We start from the raw sequence: 24,245 nt of genomic DNA, 5'->3' as shown, positions 1-24,245 counted from the left end.
TGTAACTGTGATCCATGGGATGCTGTAACTCTTCTACTTGAGAGACTCTGGCTTTTTTGCATGCTAGGAGTTACAAGAAGCAAAAGATAACCATGCAGAGCCATGTCAAGCACAAAGAACACTCATTCCTCCCAATCCTGTAATGAGACAGCTGATGGAGCCAGAAAGCACAAACTACTTATGCAAACAGGGACAGCTTCCCACAGGCTTATCAGCAATGTCTTTCTATACCCACACTAGTGTCTAACTCCTTTTATTCACAAGACTCAATCATTCAGAGATTCTCTTGTTTATAACATGCTTTTGTAGGTTTGTAACTTCAACAGATATTTGCCCATCAAACTCCTTTCTAAGTAAGTAATCTAAGTAAGATTGTTAAATAGTTGCCTTTTTACAAGATAAATAGTGCTGTGTCCCCTTCATCCAGAGATCTTACCAGTGGAGATTAAATTTTCAAGTGCCAGCGCCTTCTGCTTTTTTACTCCCTCCTCAATCTGCAGGGTGGCCCACTGTTCCCAAAACAAGAAAAGTAGATGTTGATGGTTTTCATTTCGTCATTTCCAGACATTCTGTAATTACCTCAGGTCTGAGCCTCTTTTACCCCTGCCAGGTCTAAGATTTTCATTTTTCAAATTCAACCCAAAGGCTGTCCCGCACACCTCCCGTTTCATTTGTTACATGGACTACCTTTTGCCATTTCCAGGAAAAAATGGTTTGGCTCAAACTGCTTTTCAGGACACAGGCAGCTGGTTTTTTCTGCAGGTCCAACAAGTTACTGAGCTACCTATGAGACTCTAAGAGATCCAATGTGCCCAAAACTCTCTCTTCTCCAGTTAGCTTCAGGCAGTAGGATTATGCAAAATAATATCACTGACATTAGAGACATGCCAGAAAAATAGATCTAAAAAATGGATTTGAAAGAATAAAAGAGATTACCTCATTTTGAGGGCATTCAAGTGATCCCTGCTGACAGAAAACAGAGGTGGCAACATTTTGTATCTATAATATTTCAGAAAGTAGCAGCTTTGATAATGAGCTTTCACCCTTCCCTGTATTCATCTTTTTGAGCTCAACCAAGTTTCTCCTCCTTGTGTAGAGCATCATAAAACTCTCCATTAGCAAAATCAAGTATAACAATATGCCTAATTTTTGAAAATTTTCTAGTTTTGAATGTTTTCATCATACATCCATAGACATACACATAGTAGCTCTCCTAAGTACTAAATCTGCCTGTATTTATGTCAAGGTACCTGCCCCAACAAAGGGGACAGGACGCTTGAGCATAGGCTCTGCTCATTATTAAAGGCTCAGTGACCCACTCAGTTTATGCCTTCACCTACTATTAAGGGTTCCCATATACAACAGATAAGGATAATCCATTTGCTTCATATAAACTCTTGCTAAACAGTGTATTTCCCTCTAACTGACATGTGCAGCCACACAAGTCACCACAAAGCTGATCTCAAATACTCTTCGTTCATTACAACATGTCTCATGTGCAAACACCAACCAGTTTTTTGCCACCCTTAGTTTTGCATGCTCTCTACCAGCTCTTTCAGTAGCTATTAAAGTTAATTCAGTAACGAAATGGACACTTTGCCGTGACATAATTGGGATATTTTACTTAACCTTAGCTGACCTTTTTTTTTAACCAGTCATCATAAAAGAAAAGAAAAAAGTGAAAGCAGAATAGGCTTTTATGTGGTATTTTAAACTCCATGCAAACCATCTTTGAAAACACCATAAAGCAAACAACCCCCCCAAAAAAGAAATTTAAAAACCTACACCACAGACCTTCATCTTGTCTATACTTCCCAATTATTCTCCTGAAAAGGTCAACAGGTACATCATCTCTCTCAACCTTTTGCAACACATGGAGAGTCATTCAGAATTGTGGAGCCAGGGGATGTCATGAAAACAGCAGCCCACACACTGAGAAATGAAAGAACATACAGAACAGGTACAGGAATGTTGCAAAATAGAGTAAAGGCAGACATGGCAAATTTAACCTCTTTACAAAATACTGCTGGTCCTCATGCCTTCCCCAACATCCTTTAGGATAGTTGCATGGTATGAGGGAGGAAAAAACAAAAATTACTGAGACTGACAAATAAAGCCTTCTGCCTTAGTCTCTGCTTTTCTGTCTCCTGCCTACCACCCTTATCTTGCCTATCGTTGTCCTCCTACATAAAAAAAGCACCTGTCACCTGGCCCGCACTGCCAGAAATGAGCTTGTTCATACTGTTCTGAAGGATTTGGAATCGCTCCAGGAGGCTGGCTTTTGATTCCCACATAGAAAAAGGGTGATAATCACGGACCAAGCTGACTCCAAAAATACACGTTAGCTAATCTAAATGAGCAAGACAAGTCAAAACCAACAAAAATTTATAAAGCTTACTAGTAGATTATAAAATCTTGTCTCCTAGCACAAAAAGAGTGAGGCAAAAGTGGCAGACTGTAACTAAATAGTCAAAGCTACAAAGGCAGTGGCCAAGGAAGATGAGGAAGAGTTTTCGAAGTCTGAAGAGTTACACAAGGCTCATTAGCTTGGAAAAGAACTGGCTGAGATGGGTTAAGAGAGACATCTACAAAGCCTGGACTGGCACAGAGCAGGTGTTTAAGGAACAGTTATCCATTTCCCCTTCTACTACTAGAACTGAGATTTACCATGGGAAAGCTCTGGGCAGAGCAAGGAAAAGGCAATATATTTCCACAAACCAATGTGGGACACAAAATTCTCCTAACTTGTGGCTTGTCATGGGAGGCTGAAGCACAAGCAGTGAGGAGGGAATACAGCTGAACAGTCACCCAGGTCTTAGGCTCTCAGTCAAGCCACTGAATTGACACCTGTCAAAGCCATCTCTCTGGGTCAAACGCTGGACTAGTTAACTCTGGAGTAGCTACTGTGTTGTTCTGCATTTGGTAGCATCTGTATGTATAATTTGTTTTCAAAAATGAAATAAGGCTTCGTGATCACCTTTGTATTGCACAGTATTGAGACAGAGCTGTCACGCTGGTCTTTGTTGCAAAACAGTAATGAAAGGATGTTTTAAATACCTTACAAAAAAAACACAGATGTTGCAACTAACCCAGAATTTAAGTATTAAATGTAGCAACTTCATTCCTACATTTGCTGACCGAATGAGAACTCAGGTGTTGTGCTTTCCTCACTCCTGTTTCTGAAGTTGGACACAGGAGTCCAAACATCCAACAGTTGATCCCAGCTGGAATACAAGACTTGACAGCATAACTCCAACAATCCATTTGTTTGAGCTTCCTGTAATTACATTCTAAACAAAATAAGGGTGCCCAAAACTTCATTATATTAATTATTGTCTTCACAGGACAGGACATGAAATACAATTTGGAATGTTCATTTCTTGCAGTCTCATTTCTTGCAGGATTTTTCCTCCCTTTTCCCCTTTAAGTACAGCTCAGTACTCCATTTTCCCATACTATGCAGTAATTCAGTTTTGCCTCTCTTCCCATATTTTACTACCTCTTCTCCCATATTCTCACAAAAGGTTTTTCTAATCACTCATTACACGAACTTTTCTCAATCTTTTCCTCAAGTGTGACACAGGCTTTGAGGCAATTCTTCTACGCAAAGTCTTCCACTACAATGGCAAAGAGAAGGCTGGTAGGTTTTCAGTACAAACTAAAATCACCATCTAAGATCAAGCACTTGTGACCTCTTCATCCAACAGTCCTTTCTGCCTGGCCTCATTTCCCCTTGCCCATCACAAACATGAACCCAAATCAAATGCTGTGAGTGTTACACTCAGTGTCACACTCGGTGTCTGAGAGGATGTGACTGTCCACCCTCAGACTGTGAAAAGGACTCAAATCTCCTGGCTCCTCTGTAAGGGCTGATTAAATGGGTTGAGAAAGGCTTTTTTTGGGACAAAAGCACAGGTACACTTTGGGTTTTGATGGAGAGGCCAGCTAAGGATAACCATGTATTTAAAAGCACAGCAGTGCAATTTTTCACCAGCTGAAGTCTCTGCAACATCTGCCATACTCCAGTAGGAGTTTACAGCATATGAGCTACCTCCGCATACAAGTGAGCTCTCAATTCAAAAGCTACTCACAATTTTTAGCTGGGTAATTTCTTCTTCTCAAGAAGCAACAATGCTCCAATTTCATACAGAAGTTCAGATCTCATAAAACTCCAGAATATTTCTTGGCAAGTAGAGCTGCAGCTATTTAACATGTTTCTTTGACTCTTCACAGGGCTGTGACAGCATGGTGTAGATTTCCTCCTAGCAAATGCATTTTCTTTTGCAACAGCTGGAATAACATCCCATGTACAGCTTTGTTACTATTCTCAACAAACCCCAGTATGGACAAAGCTCAGAGAAAAGACATTATTTACAAAAAAAGTTCACAAGCATATGTGAAAGAACAACGCTCAAAAAACCCAAACCACATTCCCCTTTACCATTTCCAGAAATATTTGAAGGATCAGTTAAGGGTAATAATAATAATTAAGGGCTAACAGATATGCAATTGAGAAATTACTGTATTGGAGATCCTTTGCTATTATATTATCCATATGTCCTCAAACCCTCCCCCCGCCCAAAAAAAAAAAAAACCAGCCACAAAAAGTACCTGCAAACAAAAACAGTCACTCCATGTTTTCAAACCTTGAATCTTACTTTTGTAAAATGATTTCTTTTCTTTCCAAAATAACAAGAACCTAGATTCCTTGACAGAAAAGCAGCAGAGGGTAAAAATTATTTCCATACATGATTACATCTTTCCCATTTGATCCATTCACAGTGCTAAAACACTTCTGTGAAGTCAAGAGAACAAAGTGACTTATCTCATCATATGCCACCATTACTCTTTGCTTAGTAATAGATCTGAAAACTTGAGTTTTAATCTAAAACAACTTTTATGCTCCCAAAAAATTCAGTAAGGTCTACAGATGGGCTTTCTTTGAAAACACAACTTTAAAAAATAATTTTTGACTTTGAAGTCCTTGATTTTAGTCTCCACTCTTCTATTTTTCTCAAGTTGCCAAACACAGAGGAAAATAAGACATGCTTTCCCTCTGCTCAGCTGTAAGAAACTGATACAAAGTGTTCCCAGGTGAGAAGTTTTCTATTCATTTTGCTGGTCTACATAACAGACTAAATCAAATGCAACACAGCGGAGAGACCAGTCATAGTGCTCAAGGTCGGATTTTTGCTGAAGCATCAGGCAGTTGTTAGGCACTTCTATATAGTCAGTAATGTGTTAATACATGACTAAGCATCTTCAATATTTCCAGCTCAGCTATCCGGGAAGGCATCGTGTTTCACCATTCCAGATGACAACAGGAACCACGGATGGTCTCTGTGCATTATCCCATTAGCAATATCACAGGAGGACACCACCACAGCTGGAAACCAGTCAACACTTCTCCAGGCTTTCAATATCAGGTTTTTCATACCTCAAACAAGCCTGCTTTAAAGATGACTTAACCCAAGCTGCAATTTTGGCCATATTCTTGTGGATGAGCCTCAGGACGCCAAGAATAGGCTCAGCAATTCCATGCTCAAGCTTTAACCCAGCATCTCCCAATCCTACCCTTTCTTCCAAAGAGCCCAGTAGGCAGCCACAACACAAGCAAAGGGGACCTAACTTTCCTTCCATCTTTTCTCCCTCCCATTTCCCCCCCAAGACAGCTCTCAGTTACTCTTGTGGCACAATGAGAAGCACTTAACAATACTTCAAAGAAAACTGTTGGAATTAATTGTAAGATGAAAACAGGGGAAACTCCTTTTTTGCCCACAGGACAATTAGGGAACAACTTTGAACAAAAGAACAAAACGAGCCAGCCTAAACATCAGTGCATGGAGCTGTACTGTTCCTGTTATTAGCTGCTGTGGCAACAGGGAGCTAGCCACCAAAGGCTGATCACACAACAATTAACTTATCCTCCACATTGTGAGCACAGAATTATCATGCTCATAACCTGTTATGAAAACTGTGGCAAGAAAAACACTTAATGTGCTTTATGAAAGAGAAGTGCCTTCCTACATAAAACACACACTGATCAGGACAAATGTCTCTCGAACTTGGGAAATGCACAGGGAAAAAAATACAGAAATTATTTTGATGCCCACCAACTCCAGCAGCAAAGCTGTCCAAAGACAGGTTTGATATGAGAGTAGCTCTTAATTAGGGTACGAATAAGAATTTAATTAGCATACCACTGGCTGATTAAAATGTTTCACATATAAAGACCAATATTGCATTCAGCCACCACAGGCAGTCATTACCCACTGACATCAGTATCTGAAAAAAATAAGTAATCCCTAATTTTTGCAGTCATGTGCACTATGGTAAATGATGTTCATACAGCTGAAGACAGATACTGCCCAAGAGCTCTTAATTGGTATTAAAACAAATAAAACAGAAAACCTCCCCCAAACCCACAATCAATCAAACAAACAAACACCCCCCAAACAACAGCAACAAAAAAGAATTATAAGAAGAATAAAAGAATTGGCAAGGTAAGATGGTCATGATATTAACTGTATCACACTGTTACATATGTTCTACTGCAAAACAGATAACTCCAACAGCTTAATAATAATAGCAACAATAATAGTAACATGTTTTCTGCCACAAGTAGAAAGTATATTCACAGAAAGCAGGTTTATGCCAGAAGCACAAAGTTAATCTACTGGAAAATGGAAATGCTTTACTGTTCAGTATGATGAATTCGCAGCACCTACTTCTGGCTAATGATGGATATCAAAAGTCAAACTTGAAAAACTAAATGGGATTCTGGCTTATTAAAAGCCCCAGAAACCTTTTACTGATAGAAGCAGGATCAGGATCTTAGCTATGATCTGTTTATCTCTAGAAAAGTTACACTTTTAGAAGGTTGCACACAGATTCCTTTAAGTCTTGTACAGCAGAACTTGTAACTGCTGGATCCCCCAGATCAGATTTGTAAGTGGGAGAAGCAAACACACAGAAGCAATTAAAACAATCCAAATAAAACCACTGGAACTTATATACATCTAAAATATACGTTTTTATTACTTACCAACTCCCATAAACTACAAGATCTTTTTCTTTATACTTGACTTGTCATGAGTATTCTACTTCCATGAAGCATTCTAACCAGCATGAACTAGAAGAAAATATCATGGAATCTCTACTTTAACCCTGAGAAACCTCAAACCAGTAGCAGATTATAAGCCAGGACATGACTTGGTAGCATTACAGACACCCCTCAAAAGATTTTCACAAAAAGTAAAGCTGTGAACAACACATCTAAGTTAATGGATTTTTTTCTGCTTACTTTTATGGCATTTCTATCAAATATACAGATTTTAATTTTTTTATTAAACATGTCCTGTAGCAAACACATACCTTTTGAACCCACTTCTCAACTTACCTCTAACATTTTAATTACAATTTTCACATAGAAATGAGAAATCCCCAGTGACACTCGAAACATCGAAGGCAACAAAACTAATGCCACAAACAAAATCATCCAGATAGACAAAATCTTGCCTTCTGCAAGGCCATGGCCTTTTCTATTTTCTTCCATGTTTGCTCCTCCAAAATGCCAACCAGCTGCCTTTCTGAGAATATATGCTCATCTGTAGTGGAGAATCCAGCAAGCTTCAAGAGACAAAGGCAAATAAAAATTACACATTCTCAGAGCCAAAGCTGTGTCTAGGAGTAAAGGCTGTTGCTCACTCAAGACTGACACTACTGATACTTTCAATGATAAGGTGATTTCTACCCTTTGTCCCACCCTAACTCCACCCACTTCCTTGTAATTGATAAGCATTTACTCACCAGGGGAGAAGAAAAAACATGATAAGTAATAATATATGTTAGATAATTAGATGCTGCCAATAAGGAACCCTGTCAATGTGACAACTAGTTTTCACAAGGTGTCCTGCCAATAAATTACAATACAGAACTAGGTGGGTGTGTTTTTCTGACTGCCTAAAATCTTCTCTTCTAAATCTTATAAATACACATGAAGCATTTATCCAGCTGACGTTTGCACAAATTTGTGACTTATTCAGTCAGATTTTCTATTTCATGGTGAGATAACTGTCTTGATTTGGTATTCGAACAAATGAATGAAACTCAAGCTTGAGTTGCAAGTCAGGGCTTATTTTATTTTATTTTATTTAACACATGTGAAATGAAGATGCAAGTTTCAGCAGGCAAGGATTGACAAGACAATAAACCCGCTCCCTCCACTGCTCTATCAGAAATTAGTCAAAAAGCCTGTATTATAGGGTTACAAAATACACTGCGGTGAAGTAACAAGCCATCTATTTTTGCACCTATTCAACTACAGAATTGAAATGCAATAGGTAATCCCGTTTCTCCTTCTACCCTATCAAATTTCTATAATTTAATCCAGTATTTTTTAGAAGAGACCCAGCTCAGCCCCTTGCAGCCACCTCTCTCCTGCCTTTTTGTGTGCATCACAGAAGATACAAAGGTGAGTGACTCTTATCCCTAGAACCTCAGGGGAGGCCACCAGCTTCTCGTTTACAACCTTCCCACAGAACAAGTTAACCAGCCTTGGTGGAATGAGCATTTAGGGCACAACTTCCAAGACAGTGACATGCCAGTCCACAGAAGATCTTCCCTTTGCCAATAATTACATTGGTGTGTTTGTCTGAAGCCGGGGCTGTCCTTTTGAAATATTCCCATCCCCAAGTACCGCTGCTTGGTTCGTGTTGTGAAGCAGTTGGATTCCTTAGAAATGGAAGCAGCCCCAAAAATCCCCTGTAAAATGTGCACCCAACGCTGTCCAGGCAGTAAGAGAAGCAGAGCTGTCAGAGGGGGCTGCACCACCTCTAATTTACACCACGCATCCAGGCAGCAGCATGCAGGCTCCTGACACTCACAAGCCCACGTGAATCCATGGCACGCTTCTTGTGCCACACAGTAAGTCGAATAGCTTCTGTACCTTCAGATTTGCTGCTGCACGACATCCCTCAGGTCTTTCAAATTACATTGCAATCTTTTCTAGCAATATAACTTTTCTTTTGCATCTTTTCATTGCTTAGCTTCTTTACCTTCTCTCCCCTTGCTGGCCTCTTTCCAAGCCTTCTGTATCCTCTACAAAAGCTCACTGGTTTGTTTTTTAATTGTTTCTGCCTTCCAAATGCTCTTTCTCTCAGCAGCAACCTCAGGCCCCTCATTCTCATCACCCTGCTGCTGCCAGGTACACCATTAACCACTATTTCCCACTGGCCCTTCCAAAATGCTTCTCTAGGAACAATGCTCTGCTGTAAAACAGCTTTGCTCATCCATTTCTCTTTAGCTACCATTCCTTATTCTCATTTCTGATCTCTCCCTCAAATAGCTTGCCCAGCTAACACTCATTCCCTAGCATGGCCTGTGGTGGAGATCTGGAGGAGAGGGCATTGATCCACCTGGCAGCAACTCTGAATAGCTGCCATCAGCCTTGGCACACAGGATCGGTATGCACTTTGTCTGGGTGCTAAAAACCTCGTGGGCGGGAGGGTGGAGGTAATTTCTGGGACCTGATTTGAGGCAGGAAAGGTGGGCAAAATGAAATATTGCAAGGAACAGGAAGATTTGGTGACTTGCTTGGTGGAATGCCTCGGCAGTAAGTTTAGGCACACACAAGACAGATCATTTCTTAAAAGCATAGAGGGAAAGACAGACTTCCCCAGCCTGGATGGGAAGAAGATGGTTCCTCTCCTGGATAAGGGAGAATTGTTGTTCATCCTTGTGAAACCATACAAAGAAAGAATTGAAGAGTTGCTAGTAGCCTCTCTATTGAGGTGGTCAAACTATCCAGCCCAAAGGTACTACAAGATCCATATGGCCAAGGCTCTTCTTACATTTATTCTTTGCTTTATTCACTTTGTACCTCCTGAAATAATGAAAAACATTTCAGTATTTTTACTATACTGTTACCTTTAATGTCACATGGTTTGGAGAGAAAAACAAACAACCAAACATACAAACAACCTGCACCTAAGCCACCCAAATTGGGAATGACACCAAAATCAAGGAGATTCTGCACATCTACCTATTAACAGTATGGAATAAAAATTCTAATTCAATGGAAAATTGTCCTAAAACCCACTAAGGAAGGAACTTGATTACTGGAACTTGTCCAATCATGACCAAGAAGTGCAATCTTGTTAAATTTCTGACAAAAATGGCTGCCAAAGCTTCTAAAGCATCTTTCTGCTCTTGAGATCATGAGCATAAAAACAACTGAGACATGGTGGCCTAAGCATTGTACTTCTTAACTCCAAAGCACTTGAGACTGCTATAGAAGTGAATATGGATTTGAATTTTATCTCTGCCCTGAATGAAGGTAATGAACTTGCTCATGATATGAAGAAGAAAGGAAATTCTTTATTTCTCCAGGCAAATCATAACACAGCTTCCTATTTTTTGGTCAGAAATTTGGCATAGCTTTTCGCAGCCCCGTAACAATAATTGATTTTTTCTTACTATTATTATTTCAAAAGAGCCATGAAATGTCATGTTTGTCAAATTCCAATGTGAATAGATATGCATCCATCATTAAGCTGAGTAACTAGTTATTGATGACGCTACACAAATTTCCTCAGAACAATAATTTCTTTCAGAATTAGTTCTGCCATACACTGACTAAACAGAGCTTCTGCATGTTATTCTTCTGCCCTTTTTGTCCCTCTTACCAACAGCCAGCCTGCTTCAATCATGTCTTTTTTGAAGCTGTGAGAGAGAGACATCATCTAGAAGTGTGAAGGTATTGCAAATAATTCAAATAAACATCCAGCAACAGAATGTAGCACTCATTTGTAAGGTCCAGTAAATGGTAGCTGATGAATTGATATCAAATAACAACAAGCACTTCTTTATGATGAAGTACCCCATATGTCAGGGGTACTTTGCACAGACAATGTGCAGAACTCTCTGTCCATTTGGAAGAATGGAACCCAACTTAGAAGAAAGGGATGCTGATGACACAGGAGGAATCCAAGAGCAAAGCTTCCTCTAGTATAATGAATCTCAAATTGACACCCACAATCATAAGAAATTCACTTGAAACAATTCCTGGTCTCCTAGGGAAATGAAAAGGAGATGGACTGGGCGTCAGCTGCCTGCTCTAGGCTCTAGATCCCTTGAGGTCATTGTACTAATTTCATATTGCAAAACATTGCCTATTGCCTAACTGCCACTTGTCAGAGGGAACTGGAATTATGACCCATTTATTTTTTCAGAGATAGAAGAAGCAAACACAGCACAGACCTGTGTCTGTCTGTAGTGCCTCACACAGAAGGGTTAAATCAGGTATAAACAGCCCTTTCCTGCACCACAGGGGTTATACAGCAGTCGGCTTTCAAGCAGGTTCATATACACTGTGAACAGATAAAAAACTGCAGTGAGATGTGACGGCTTTCAAGAAGTACCGCTATGGTTTTGCCTTCCCTCTGACACACAGAGGGAACACAGCCTGGAAATAACACTTGTCGTGGTCTTCAAAAAGAAGGAATCCCACAGTCACAGAAATTTTGGGAACCACTCTTTCCAGGTGTGCTTCCTTCCTCTCCAATACCAACCATTCTAGTGACTCTGAAGGGATGTCAGGGGAGAGTTTGCAGTCTACCTTTCTTGTAACACCTTTCTTATCAGAGTGCCCGAACATCATGTCTGCAGCAGGTACTGTGCCAAAGCAGCACTGACACATCAGCTTCAGCCAGGTGGTGCTTCAGATGCTGAAGTAACATACTCCCTGAGGGTTAACAAAGAGGTATTTCTACCTGAGGCAAATGACAATGACCATGACTGTCAATCAAGGTCTTCTACCACTGATCCTTTTTATAGGAAATATACAGGGTACAATTTTTACTTGTTTGGAGTAGCACACTGTCAAAAGCTGCTTGCATTCAGTGTACAGAAACACATCCTAACATTGCCATTAGGCACATGAAGGTGTTACTATTGCTAAAGTTATTCTTCTGATTCCAGTTGTAGGGCTCCCTGGTATTTCTCTGTGAGTTTTGCCATGCTACAAAGCAGACTGATCTATTTAGACAAACCTTGTAAGTCAATGACATAGAGTCAGACAGCAAACCTGGGGTGATTTCCCAGTGTCACTTAACATCCAGGGATACCAGGATTATGTTTTGCAGGATAAGAAAGTCTTCAAACAGGACTGGCCAGAGCATTCTGCACTCCAGTAATTCTGATGCATGTACTCAGAATGAAAACTACTAAGAACACCTCTTTTTCAATTAAACTTTAACCAGCTATAACAACAGCAACAACAACAAGCCTTTTTTAGTTCTGCTTATGTCTTCTCAATGTTTCAAACTTACATTCCTTACCTGATTACTACTCAAGGGTGAAATAATCTCTGATAGTTTTGTTTTGATATTTATCAAGACTGACGGTCATGCTTTACTTGTGGAGAATCCTCCAAAAGGCCAGAATAACCTTAGAGGTCACCTATTGCATGGTAAGCAGTGTCAGGTGCAGTATTTATTTATGGAAACCACACTGTCTTCATGCACTGAAGTGCAAGTATCTGCTCCTCTGCATTCTCACTCTAACTGAGCTATGTCTGCTGTTCTTTAGGTCTCCACAGATCCCATCTATGCCACTAAAGGTGTGTGTTTATATCTGACACAGTAAGATTGTGCTAGTTACGCTTAATCTTTGGCCATCAACAGACAAATTATGAAAACACTGAAGAATTATATTTAACAACTTTATCACTCATTAGGATGACTGTAACACATTTAGCTCTGACTACAGAAGCATTATTGTTTCCACACAAGATAAATTCAACAAATACAGAAAGTTATTTATTGTATCCTGTGGCTTACAACAGGCTTGAGTCTTTGTATCTCAAAAGAGGGGAATCCACTATATGTTCTGATTACACTTGTTTGCCTCAGCAATGTATAAATACTCAGAAATGTGCAGGCATTGCACGGCTGTCAATACATATCTCATATATTGTCCATAAAATCTTGTATATGGTTTGTGTATCATTGACACCGAATGCAATAAATTAATTTGTCAATGTCCAACACTTATTGCATTGATTAAATGCATACAATTTTCTCCCAGCTCTGGCTTAGGAGTGACTGCAAGCACAGCACAGGGTCCTTTAGGGCAATTCCTGAAAGATGTCAGCGCTTGTGTCCACTTCCAATGTTTTTTCCACAAACAGCTAGAGACGCTTGTCATATCCATCTGTTCTTATTGCCTTTACAAGAGCAACATGGTCCATATCAGAATCATTTGTTGTAATATATCTGTTTAGATGTGTTGTTCTTGCTACCCATTGGTTTAATACCACATGGCCTGTATTGCAAGGAATGCACGGTAGCTCTTTCTCATCAACCTTGTCCATCATTCCGTACCATCCAGAGTCTTGCCATCCCCTTATTCAGAGATCTAGATCATTTATGAGTGTGTTGAGAAATAAAAGTCTTACCTGGTCCCTCTCTCCACTGTAACAACAGTTAAGAATCACAATAATTTTCCCTTCTAAATACTGGCATCATTCACATGCCTTTTACGTAATGCTTAAAGAACTTTATTTAGATGTAAATATGCCAGAACTAACCATTCTCCTTCTACATCTTGCCAACAAATTTTAAGGGAAAAGAAACTGCACTGAAAATATTAATTTTATATGCAACCTAAAAAAAAAGCGTGGCAATACCTCTTGAAAGACCCCAGGTCCATACATCCTATTTCAAGGCTCAGGATATTAATGCCTAAGGCTAAGAATGTGCTTACCTATAGTCCTGACAAGGGATTAAATCACACATTTGCTCTCCTGAAGTAAAGGAGTAAAACTCCTGCAGCCTTTAGACTCTGATCACATTTCAAAGAATGTTGTCACTTTTAACTCTCTCTTCCTGAAATTGTTTTCTAGGGCTTTCTTCTGCCTAATAGGTCAGGAACATCTGCTAGAACAGGAAAAAAATTATTACTACAAGTATTAAAAAGAAGTAAAATGTGACAACTCAAAAAATACAAAACATGCATTCTGCAAACTCAGTCTATATCTGAGGAAGAAGTAGTATAATTTACTGCTGTCAGATCATTGTTTAGCATTACCATTATCATTTTATTACTTCCTTATCACATTTTATTAGGTTATTAACTCAGAAGGTTCTCCCCACAATCTCAAACAGCGCAGTGCACCTCCAGACATACTCACAGCTGCATGTCCTGTTTCGAAAGGCACAGCCTTGTTATGGACAGGAGCTCAGCCAGTGCCATGCCTTTTGATATTGCAGCCTGGCATGACACAATCCTCCCACTCCGGAGATGGGAGTGCAGCTTGCTCCACCCACACTCCCAGAGGGACAATGTGGGCCAGGCAGCTCGGTTTAAATGCTGATGTTTTGATGAAAGTATCAAACTAAAGCTCACAGTGCAGCTCAGTGATAGTGTAGCACAGATCCTGCCCTTCAGCCCAGAGCCTGCTGGCAGGTGACTGGGAGCAACGGCTGAGGACCGGATAGCTGCATTTGTCCTTGAGACAAACCCTTGAGCTGCCCCTAAATTCTGCATTCTTTGTATCCAGTATCAACGGGAATCCTTCTTCCCAAGATTTGTTAGCCTCCCCCTGGTGAGGCCATTGAAGCATGTCCAGCCCTAAACTTTAGCAGGGCAATTCTATCAACAAGTAATTTGTCTTTCTAGCACCTGGATATCACTCAGAGCTTGCTTGCTAGCTGCTGTCTTACGGTCTTAAGCTGCACTGGGGGAGGTTTATGTTAAACATTAGAAAGAATTTCTTCACAAAAATGGTGATTAGACATTGGAATGAGATGCCCAGGGAGGTACTGTAGTCACTGTCCATGAAGGTGTTTATGGAAAGACTGGACATGGTACTCAGTGCCATAGTACTCAGTGCCACGGTCTGGTTGACATGGTGGTGCTCGGACACGGGTTGGGCTTCATGATCTCAGAGGTCTTTTCCAACCTAATTGATTCTGTGACTGTTTCACGGATTAAATCTTCCTTCTTGTTGATTAGGCTTGAAAGCAGACAAAGATCAAACATCAGAGAACATCCTTTCCTGAGAAAATTTTTCCAAATTCCGCATTTCGCAGCTGAGGAGCGATCCCAGGCCCCGCCGCTGCCGGGCCGCGCTCCGTGTGGGCCGGGATGTGGCTACCCGGGCCCGGGCGCGGCGCTGCCGCCGGCGGCCGCTGGGGGCTCCCGCTCTTCCGCGGCCCATCCCGCCATTGCCGGGCATGGAGGGCGAGAGCACCTCGGCCCTGCTCTCGGGCTTCGTGTTCGGCGCCCTCGCCTTCCAGCACCTCAGCACCGACTCGGACACGGTGGGTGCCGCGGGAGGGCCGGGCCGGGCCGGGGGGAGACGAGGGAGGGAGAGGCCGCCCCCCCCGCGGAACGCTGCCGCCGGGCCTCCCCTGACCGGCCCCGCCGGGAGAGCGCCCGGGCTCGGGGTTGTCCCGCCCCGCCTGGCCCGGGGGTCGCTTTGTGTGCGAGCGGCGGAAAAACGTGGATGTTCCGTGTTCGAACGAGGCGAGCGGCGGCTGCAGCGCCGTGTCCGCCCCGCGCCGAGCACAGCGCTGGCCAGGCCGCCTGGCCCCAGCCTCGGCGGACAGCACCCGCACGGGAGCCACGGGAAACCGACGAGCACACAGCACTGCGTGACTGGGGATTTTTTCCTAACTGTGGGCTAGTACTGAAAAATGAGCCAGAACCTACTCAGAAAAAAACAAAAACAAAAACAAACAAAAAACCAACCAAACAAAAAAACCCCCCACGTTCATTTTGACAGCATTTTTCCTCTCCTGAAGAAAGCATTTACACTTAATACTAGAGGGGAAATCGTCATAGAATATGCTGAGTTGGAAGGGACCCACAAGGATCATAGAGTCCAACTTTTGGCACCGTACAAGACACTCCAAGAATCCCACCATGTGCCTGTGAGGGTGTTGTCCAAACGCTTCTTGAACTCTGCCAGGCTTTGGTGCTGTGACCACTTCCCTGGGGAGCCTGTTCCAGTGCCCAAATACCCTCTGGGGGAAAAGCCTTTTTCTGATATCCTACCTAAGCCTTCCTCAACTCAGCTTCATGTCGCTCCCTCGGGTCCTGTCATGATCGGTAGAGGAAAGAGATCAGTGTCTGTCACTCCACTTCTTCTCTTGAGGCAGCTGTACACTGCATTGAGGTCTCCCCTCACTCTCCTCCAGGCTGAATTGACCAAGTGACCTCAGCCACTCCTGGTATGGCTCTCCCTCTAGAACCTTCACCATCTTTGCAGCCCTCCTTTGGACACTTTCTAAAAGCTTTGTATTTTTCTTACATTGTGGCACCCTAAACTGCACAAAGGAATGGGGGTGAGGCCACACCAGCACCAAGGAGAGCAGGAGTGTCTGTGCTACTGTTAATGTGATTTTTTTTTTCTCTTCCCCTCTAAAGGAAGGTTTTCTCCTCGGAGATGTGAAAGGTGAAGCCAAGAACAGCATTACAGACTCACAAATGGATGATGTTGAAGTTGTTTATACAATCGGTTAGTGTGTCTGCATTTTTCATACCCTGCTTGGTTTCAGGCAGTAAATGACAGCTTTCAGTTTTGAGAGATAGCAGTCAAAACCCTACTGCAAGACCAAAGCTGCAAGATCCTACACGCCACACTGATGTAAAAAAAACTTCCAACCAACCAACGAAAAACACATGGGTTATTTTGTAACATTTTTAACTGCTAAAAAAATTACAATTTTACTGCAGAAAACACAGTAATTTAAAAGAAATAATAGTTTTAGTTCTTTGAATGGCTACTCTTTGAGGATTATCTTGTTACATTAAACATAATTTAGGCTTTAGACTCCTTGTCTTGGCTACATCACAAATTCCTGGACTACAGCTGCCCTGGAAAAGCTTGGTCTATTCAGTGATGTGAACTGTAGTGCATTAGCATGCATTACCGCATTTGGAGCTTATAAAATTCTGGGTGTGAAGGCTGCAAACTCTTTAATAATTTCACTAAGCAGATGCCAGATGTATTTTTATTTATCATCTTGATGTTGATTGGAGTGGATGTGCACTGAGTAACTCAATGAAATCTTTCATACTACAAGCTCCTACACTCAGCAGAAGGGAGAGAAAAATAAAGTACCTAACTTGATTTTTCAGTTGACCGAGTAGAATAATATACAAAAAATACAGTTTACGTAAGTGGTTCCCTTTACCTTTGACAAAATTAATTAGAATATATTTTTAAAATATTTCCTTTCTTCACCTTATTAATTTAGATGTTAATGCATTTGATTTTAAGAAATACAGAATTATTTCTTGATCCTTCTATCAGTTTAATGCTGATCATAGCATGCAGAAGAATATACATCTTGAGCTGATGAACCCAGAGTAATATTAATTTCTCTTTCCAGATATACAGAAGCATATTCCATGCTACCAGTTGTTCAGGTAAGAATCTTAAGTAAACAGATATGAAAAAGTTAAAATTAACCCTAACTTCAACTCTTCAAGAGTTAAACTTATATTGCCTGAGAAAATCACCCAGCTATAACTACAGTAGCCATAACAACCTCTTGGAATTACAGATGAAAAATGCCTTATGTTATTCCTGTTTTGGTTTGGGGTTTGTTTTTTTTTCTTTGGTTTGTTTTGTTGGTGGTTTTGGTTTTTTGGTGTTTTTGTTTGGTTTGGTTATTTTGGGGGGGGGGCGTTTGTGTGTGTGTGTGTGTGTTTGTCTATGCATATAGAAATGGAGATAAGGCATACTGCACTGGTGAGCTATGATACCATATAAACTACAGAACAATGTCAACACACTAAAAACAAAGCATTCTATACATTCTAACCCCTCACCCTTAATAATATTAAAAATAAATAAAAAAAACCAAACAAAAAACAAAAGTGAAATGATTCCCAGCATGCTAGAGTTATTTTTACAGTACAATTTCTTGCCCTCTAATTGCCCAAATTTTCTTCCAGCTTTTACAATTCTGCAGGAGAACTGAATGAACTTGCCCTGAAGAAAATACTATCAGGCTGTAAGAAGGTATTTTAGTTTCAAATCTAAACCATACTGAGGAGCTCACTCAAATTGTGGAGGCTGTTCTGGATACCTCTTGTATCAAGGTTTTTTCTTTTTAAACCTTTTATAGTCACTCATGCTGCTGGTCAAGGCAGCTACATCTTTTTCCTCCTTAAAAAACAGTTTAGCTTATCTTTGACTAGAGTTTACTTACATATGTGTCACAATTTTATTTTTAATTGTTAATTTCTCAAGTGAACACTTCAAGTATCCCAAAGGAATTCCACCAATTTCCCCCTTAAGATCAGATGAGGTCAGCTCACAAGTGGTTAAGGACCACTTCATCAAAAAAACTTAAGTCTTTTCCACAGAACAAAGTTTGACAAGGGGAAAGTAGAAGCTGAAAAGAAACAAACAACAAAACAGAAGAAAGTTTGCAGTTTCAGCTTGAACACAAGCTCAGAAACAGGCCAATTCAACACATGGTTTTGAAGGAAATAAGATGGGAATTAAGCTTAGCAACTTTAAGGGTTTCAAGTTAACTAACTGCTTGAACATGTACCTACTAGCAAACAATTCAGATATGACTGCACTGAATCAAACTTGCTTCAGTGTGATAATCACATACTGTGGTTCAACAGTAATTGTGAATTTTCTTCTGCCTGCAGAGTGTAATAGGATGGTACAAATTCAGACGCAACACAGACCAGACCATGACATTCCGGGAAAGACTTCTTCATAAAAACCTGCAGTCACACCTATCAAATCAGGGGCTTGTATTCCTCCTTTTAACCTCTAGTGTGATGACAGAAAGTTGTTCTACTTACAGACTGGAACATGCCCTACACCGGCCTCAGGAAGGGTAATTGGTTTGTTTTCTATAGCATGTGCTAAAACTTGAAAGTTTCTCTACTTTTTTGCAACGGAATCAGTAACACTGTTTATTTTACTCTTGAAACTTACACGTTTAATAAGATTACTCCTTATGTTGCCAGAGCCCAACTGAAGGCTTACCCTGGAACTCTGTTCTGGGATTGCCCTTTTATCTGTAGTGCCAGCATCACCAGGCAGACACTGTCAGTTTATTTACACTCAAACTGCTCCTGATCAAATTGTTTTGTGTACAGGACTTCAACTATACATGGTGTGCATCAAAATATTTAAATTGGTGTTAACTTGATCTTCAGAGACATCCTGCCCGCAGGCTAGGCTTACCAAGCGCTGCATTTGTGTGTGCTGTACTCAGAAAGCGTGGAAAATTATGGGCATTGCTCAGCTTCTGGTTGCTCTTGGAGTTTGCCTTTAGCTTCATCTGTATGTGATGTAATACATTTAGCAAGGACCAACTGCACTGCAACCCTCCCCATGGATCCTGAATGGTCAAGAACTTTTAACTCTCAAAGAGAGATCTTTGGATGCTAATAGACCACGTTTTCACACTTCTGCATTTTAAGTCTTTTCCAGAAAGTCCCTTTGGTGGTTACCAACTTGGGCATGGCAGAACAGCAAGGTTACAGAACAGTGTCCGGTTCCTGTGTATCCTCTGGTTTTGTGAGAGCTGTGAGACAACACAGGTACAATACATGTCGTATTTACTGACAGCTGTAGCTTCCCATCACTGTAACTACCTTTACCTTTCTATAAACGCATTTAAGTGCTTTTGCAAAAGCTACAGCCATAGCTTGCTCACTTGTTGACCAGTTTTCTGCAATTATTTACCATTCCAGCATACTTGGAAATTAATTCAGGCCCATACTTTGCCAGGAGCTGTCTGTCTCAACACAGGCACCTGGCATTGAAGTTCAAAATGCTTCTTTACTCATTAAAGCTCCAACTAAGTGCTGGGATAACTAACTTGCAATTATGCAGTTATACTCTTGGTTCACAGGTCAGAATTCTTCCATGAAGATGGGTCCTTACAAGAGGTTCATAAGATAAATGAAATGTATGCCACCTTGCAGGAGGAACTGAAGGTAAGCCAGGCACACCTGCCTCACCTTCACCAGTTCTACAAAACCAAGGCAACCAAGGGCTACAACACCTCGCACTGCATGAGAAACAAAGCCATGTTTTGGAAGAACAAATTGAAAGATCAGGGAGTTCTGTTTACTGTGCTGCACACTATATTCTCCAAGTTGAAGGCTTAAGTTCCCATTTGATGAAAGTACAATGTTAAATCTTCAAGTCCACTAATAAGTTCTCACAAGAGGATTATTGTGAGGGAGTACTATCTGTAGTTTGTTAGATCTCCTTTGCCTAAATGGGAACAAATAAAATATCTCGCACCTCATTCAACACAAGGTTTAAGTTCTGTCAAATCCACCTCTGTATCATTACTTAAGCTTTTTACTACCTTGTGTCCAACTTAACCATGAGCACCTTTAAGGATTTTGCAACAATTCTGAAGTCAGCTGCTGTGAATACTGTTAACCTGATCACACGCTCTTCTTCTTGCAGAAAATATGCTTTACAGTAGAAGTCAGTGAACGATCTGTAGAGAAACTCTTAGCAGAGGTGAGCCAATTAAAAGAAGAAATAAAGAGGAAAAAGCAACAAAATTGTTCAGGTAAGTTAACCAAATGTGAAGCAAGTCTTGCCCTTCCAAAGCTGACTCAAGTGGCAGAAGCAGAAAACACTTCTGAACGTGAGGCAGCCAAAACAGCAGTGGTGCAAGACATTCTGCAACTCTGACTTTTTTCCCCCCCCAGGAGAAGACAGAAACCACCCAGGAGAGCCAAAGGAGAATGTTCTCCTTTGTCAGGCACTGCAAACATTTTTCCCCAATTCTGGACTTCAGACATGCATTGTTTCCTTCAAAGGCCAACAGATATCCAAGAACTGCTGTAACATAGACCATCATATTAACGTCATGGACAAACTGACTCTCATGGTAGAGGAAAGAGACTTCACTGAAGCTGAAACAAGGCATCTAAACAAGCGTAAATTCAGAGGGACCACAACAGTTACAAAATCATTCAAGAAATCCAGATCATTGCAGCTTCACCAAGAATCACTTCAAGACCAAGAGGACAGTGACCAGGAAAGGAAGTTTACACTGAGTAGCACTGAAACAGATGAGGATTTGTTTGAAAAAAACAGAAATTCAAATGAATACCCACATTCTCCTACTTTCTGATCTGTCAGATGACTTCACACCAAAAGCTACTGCCAGTGTATTCCAGTGATGTATCAATCTATAGCACTGCAGGGATGTATATAACCAGGCATTTTTGCAGGTTGGGGCTTTTTTCTCAGTGCACGAATCCTGTTCAGCATAAAGACAAGTCCAAGATGACATTCCCTCACTTTGCCTTCCAGAGTTCCATCTGTATTCTCTCTCTCAGGGTCCAAAGACTATGCCACAGGATGCTATCAGTCAGATAAGCATGTCACATACTGCCTCAAAGTGATACAAGCTGTTGTTGAAGAAGCAATGCTACCCTCCTGATGCAGGGAGCATCAAATGAACACATAACAGAATTAGCTGTCTACATGAACCGCCACAATTTAAATACATTCATTAGTCCTTGGGAAACCAGTACTTGTTTACTTCCCCCCACCTTACAACCCAGCAAGGGCAAAAACAGCCACCTGAGCTTTAGTAAGACCTGTGAACAGAGAAAGGGGTCCATAAAGCTGCCAATTTCTATTATTGCTTTAATCTTTCATACTTCCTTTAGACAATAAATTTTAGAGACTTCCTTAAAAATTTTTTTTAAAAGACTGATATCTACCCTCAATCTACCACACATTATACTAGCAAACCACATTTCCAGCAAACAAATATATAAACATGAAACAGTTTTATTGTTTATTTCTTTACAGCATATCACTCCAGATACTTGATATTACATAGCTTGGGGTCTGTGAGAAATTGTGGATTCTTAAACATAACTGGCATAAATCCTGTTAAAAAAAAAAAAAAGATGGAGGTGTTCTTAGTAGAAAAGTAGCCTTGAGTTAGAAAACTCGAAAGCAAAATCATACTTACCAAATACATGAGCTCTTTTAATGGCTTTTGTAATTTCCTTCTGCTTCTTGTTGCACAAGCCTAAAGGGATGAATTATTTTCAAGACTAAGCAAGTCATTAGTCTAAAGGGTGAAAGGGATATTAGTGACAATTCCCTCTAGCTTTGATTAAGTCTTTCTAGAAAAATGCATGTGTGCTTTTACTGTTAAATACAAAATGCATAAAATTAAGGGATATTTTAATTCCTTGATGCAGGCTACTAAGTCAGGGGAATACTGTTACAAAATGTATAGAGTTAGGACTGGTTACTTTCAGAAAGACTGCTGATGCACACTTACTTTGACTCACAAAAACGTTATTATTATTAACCCGTAAATGATTTAATTTAATACTTCACATACCTGTAATATGTCTGCCATAAATGGAGCCAGTATATGGAGAAACAAACTGGGAAAGAAGCTACTTAAAATTAAGAAAACCCAAGTCAGTTTAAGAACTTTTTTTTTTAGCTTTATATTACTACTTGCACCCTGTTTTTTATTTTTTCATCTGTTTTTACATAACTTAGTACTACCTGAAGAAAAAAGTACAGGTTGGAACCAGACAGTATTTTCTGTGGAACAGCTGTCATGCTTTGTGGCAGCTGAATTGTAACCAAGGACTCTCATTGTTAAACAACAAAGTTGTCACACTCATACATGAAGAGTAGATTAAACATCTTGTCATGACCACATTATTTGGTCCTTAATCTGCACACATTCTTACTCTTAAGTTCTAAACCCCTACACATATGAATGGATTTCCTTTTTTTTTAAACCAACTACCTTCATCCAAGGACAGCAATTTTCAAACTCACCTGCACATTCTTATAGTCCACATTTATTCCACATAAGACACATCTCTTTGGAGGGTCTTTATAGGGGTTCTCCATTTGTATAGGCTGAAATTAGAGAAATAGTAACATCTGTAAGCTTCACGAGAAAACAGAGAACATTTATTACTTTTAATCCTTTGATCAGTATTTTTCTTGAAACCAAAAGAGATATTTAGTGCACCACTGAAGTTTTTCAATATTTATTAACTCACTGCATGGTACCTTGCAACCTAAAAGACTTCTCACAAGTAAACAGTCTTTCATATTTAGTAACAATGACACTAACAACTCTATTCAATCATTCAGCAAGATAGTGCTGACACCTTCTACTTGGAAGTCAAGATCTATGCAAGCTGGTAGAAAGGTAGCTCTGTCTGATAAGCCACAAGAATTTTTTTTAATAATTTCAAAGCAAATGGTCTCAGGAAGCTCCTGTGTGCTCACACACTTTCTGAAGTGAGAGAGTCACAATTATGTCCCAAGGACTGAAAGCTTTCTCAAGCTTCAGAATACACCCAGCACCAAATTCTTACAAGATATGAAAGGCAACGTTTCACTTTTCACAGAGTGACAGAATTGTCAGTGTTGGAAGGGACCTCTGGAGATCCAACCCCCTGCCAAGGCAAGGTCACCTGGAGCAGGTAACACAGGAACACATCCAGGTGGGGTTGGAATGTCTCCAGAGGGGGAGACTCCACCACCTCCCCAGGCAGCTGTTCCAGGAGTCTGCCAGCCTCAGTGTAAAGAGGTTTTTCCTCGTGCTGAGGTGAAACTTCCTGCGGTTTTAGTTTATGGCCATTAGTCCCTTGTCCTGTCGCTGGCTCCCCATCCGAGTTACTGAGACAGCAGGTTTAAGAGGCTCTAGCTAAGATATTGGAATACAGATCGGTGGGGCTTTAACTTCCAGCGTCTGGTGACCTCCCTCTGCGCTGCACTCCCCAGAATGGATTCGGGGTTTTGAGGAGACCGAGCTACACAGCGACCACGGCAAAGCGTTTCCAGCCACCGCTGGTGCCTTGCAGAGGGGGAGCAGCGGGACTGCAGGGCGGGGCAGGTCGGGGAAGCCTCACCTGGTCCGAGCGCTCAGACTGCCCCTCATGCTGCAGACGGCGCGGCCGCGCCCACAGCGCCGCTGCAAGGGAGAGAGCGACAGGGTTAGCGGCGGCGCGGCGCGACAGCCGGGACACGCGAACGTCCCCGCGGCCGCTGGGGACAGAGGCGAACAGGGAAACGGGAGGGACGCACCGGGAACCAGGCGCTGCCAGGGCCTCCGCGCCACCACGGCCTGCGCCGCCATGACACCCACACCCCGCACCGCCACTTCCGCCCTCGCGTCACTGCCGCCGGAGACTCGCTGACCAATAGCAGAGCCGTCTTCCCGACTCTGGGC

The 24,245-nt window shown here is 41.2% G+C and overlaps 3 protein-coding genes across 20 annotated transcripts in view; 1 reads left to right on the top strand and 2 right to left on the bottom strand.

Annotated features, from left to right (window-relative positions):
• LOC104697251 (glycerol-3-phosphate acyltransferase 3-like) overlaps positions 1 to 22,924 on the bottom strand; it is a 29,739-nt gene extending 6,815 nt beyond the window's left edge. For 2 of the 18 annotated variants that reach the window (XM_019293293.3, XM_019293294.3), the window contains exons 1-2: positions 1,795 to 7,393; positions 437 to 509 (exon numbers count right to left, since the gene is read on the bottom strand). In XM_019293293.3, the coding sequence (XP_019148838.1) occupies positions 437 to 509; positions 1,795 to 1,800 (79 nt within the window). In that variant the 5' untranslated portion in view covers positions 1,801 to 7,393. The other 16 variants (XM_039551466.1, XM_039551467.1, XM_019293281.3 and 13 more) reach the window with 16 other exon arrangements.
• On the top strand, positions 15,203 to 21,935 carry ABRAXAS1 (abraxas 1, BRCA1 A complex subunit). Its single transcript, XM_039551468.1, has 9 exons — positions 15,203 to 15,323; positions 16,432 to 16,522; positions 17,400 to 17,436; positions 17,968 to 18,034; positions 18,679 to 18,872; positions 19,465 to 19,584; positions 19,899 to 19,983; positions 20,468 to 20,576; positions 20,719 to 21,935. Exons 1-9 carry the CDS (start codon positions 15,237 to 15,239, stop codon positions 21,144 to 21,146), a joined length of 1,218 nt encoding a protein of 405 aa, XP_039407402.1. The 5' UTR covers positions 15,203 to 15,236; the 3' UTR covers positions 21,147 to 21,935.
• On the bottom strand, positions 21,799 to 24,207 carry MRPS18C (mitochondrial ribosomal protein S18C). Its single transcript, XM_010412017.2, has 6 exons — positions 24,101 to 24,207; positions 23,926 to 23,987; positions 22,838 to 22,921; positions 22,383 to 22,440; positions 22,002 to 22,061; positions 21,799 to 21,916 (listed from the first exon to the last, which is right to left on the bottom strand). The coding sequence occupies exons 1-6, from the start codon at positions 24,150 to 24,152 to the stop codon at positions 21,840 to 21,842; spliced, it is 393 nt and encodes a 130-aa protein (XP_010410319.1). The 5' UTR covers positions 24,153 to 24,207; the 3' UTR covers positions 21,799 to 21,839.
• Positions 24,208 to 24,245: the final 38 nt, after the last annotated feature.

This window comes from Corvus cornix, chromosome 4, assembly GCF_000738735.6.
Source record: "Corvus cornix cornix isolate S_Up_H32 chromosome 4, ASM73873v5, whole genome shotgun sequence".
Lineage (NCBI taxonomy): Eukaryota > Metazoa > Chordata > Aves > Passeriformes > Corvidae > Corvus > Corvus cornix.
The sequence above is the reverse complement of the archived record's forward strand: the minus strand, read 5'-3'. Positions and strand labels throughout refer to the sequence as shown.

Coding starts and splice junctions, on each gene's coding strand:
- ABRAXAS1 (XM_039551468.1), top strand. CDS start 15,237: ATGGAGGGCGAGAGCACCTCGGCCCTGCTCTCGGGCTTCGTGTTCGGC. Junction 17,437..17,967: donor CCATGCTACCAGTTGTTCAG/GTAAGAATCTTA, acceptor ATTTTCTTCCAG/CTTTTACAATTCTGCAGGAG. Junction 18,873..19,464: donor CTACACCGGCCTCAGGAAGG/GTAATTGGTTTG, acceptor CTGCATTTTAAG/TCTTTTCCAGAAAGTCCCTT.
- MRPS18C (XM_010412017.2), bottom strand. CDS start 24,152: ATGGCGGCGCAGGCCGTGGTGGCGCGGAGGCCCTGGCAGCGCCTGGTT. Junction 22,441..22,837: donor TGGACTATAAGAATGTGCAG/GTGAGTTTGAAA, acceptor AATTTTAAGTAG/CTTCTTTCCCAGTTTGTTTC. Junction 22,062..22,382: donor TTATGGCAGACATATTACAG/GTATGTGAAGTA, acceptor TCATCCCTTTAG/GCTTGTGCAACAAGAAGCAG.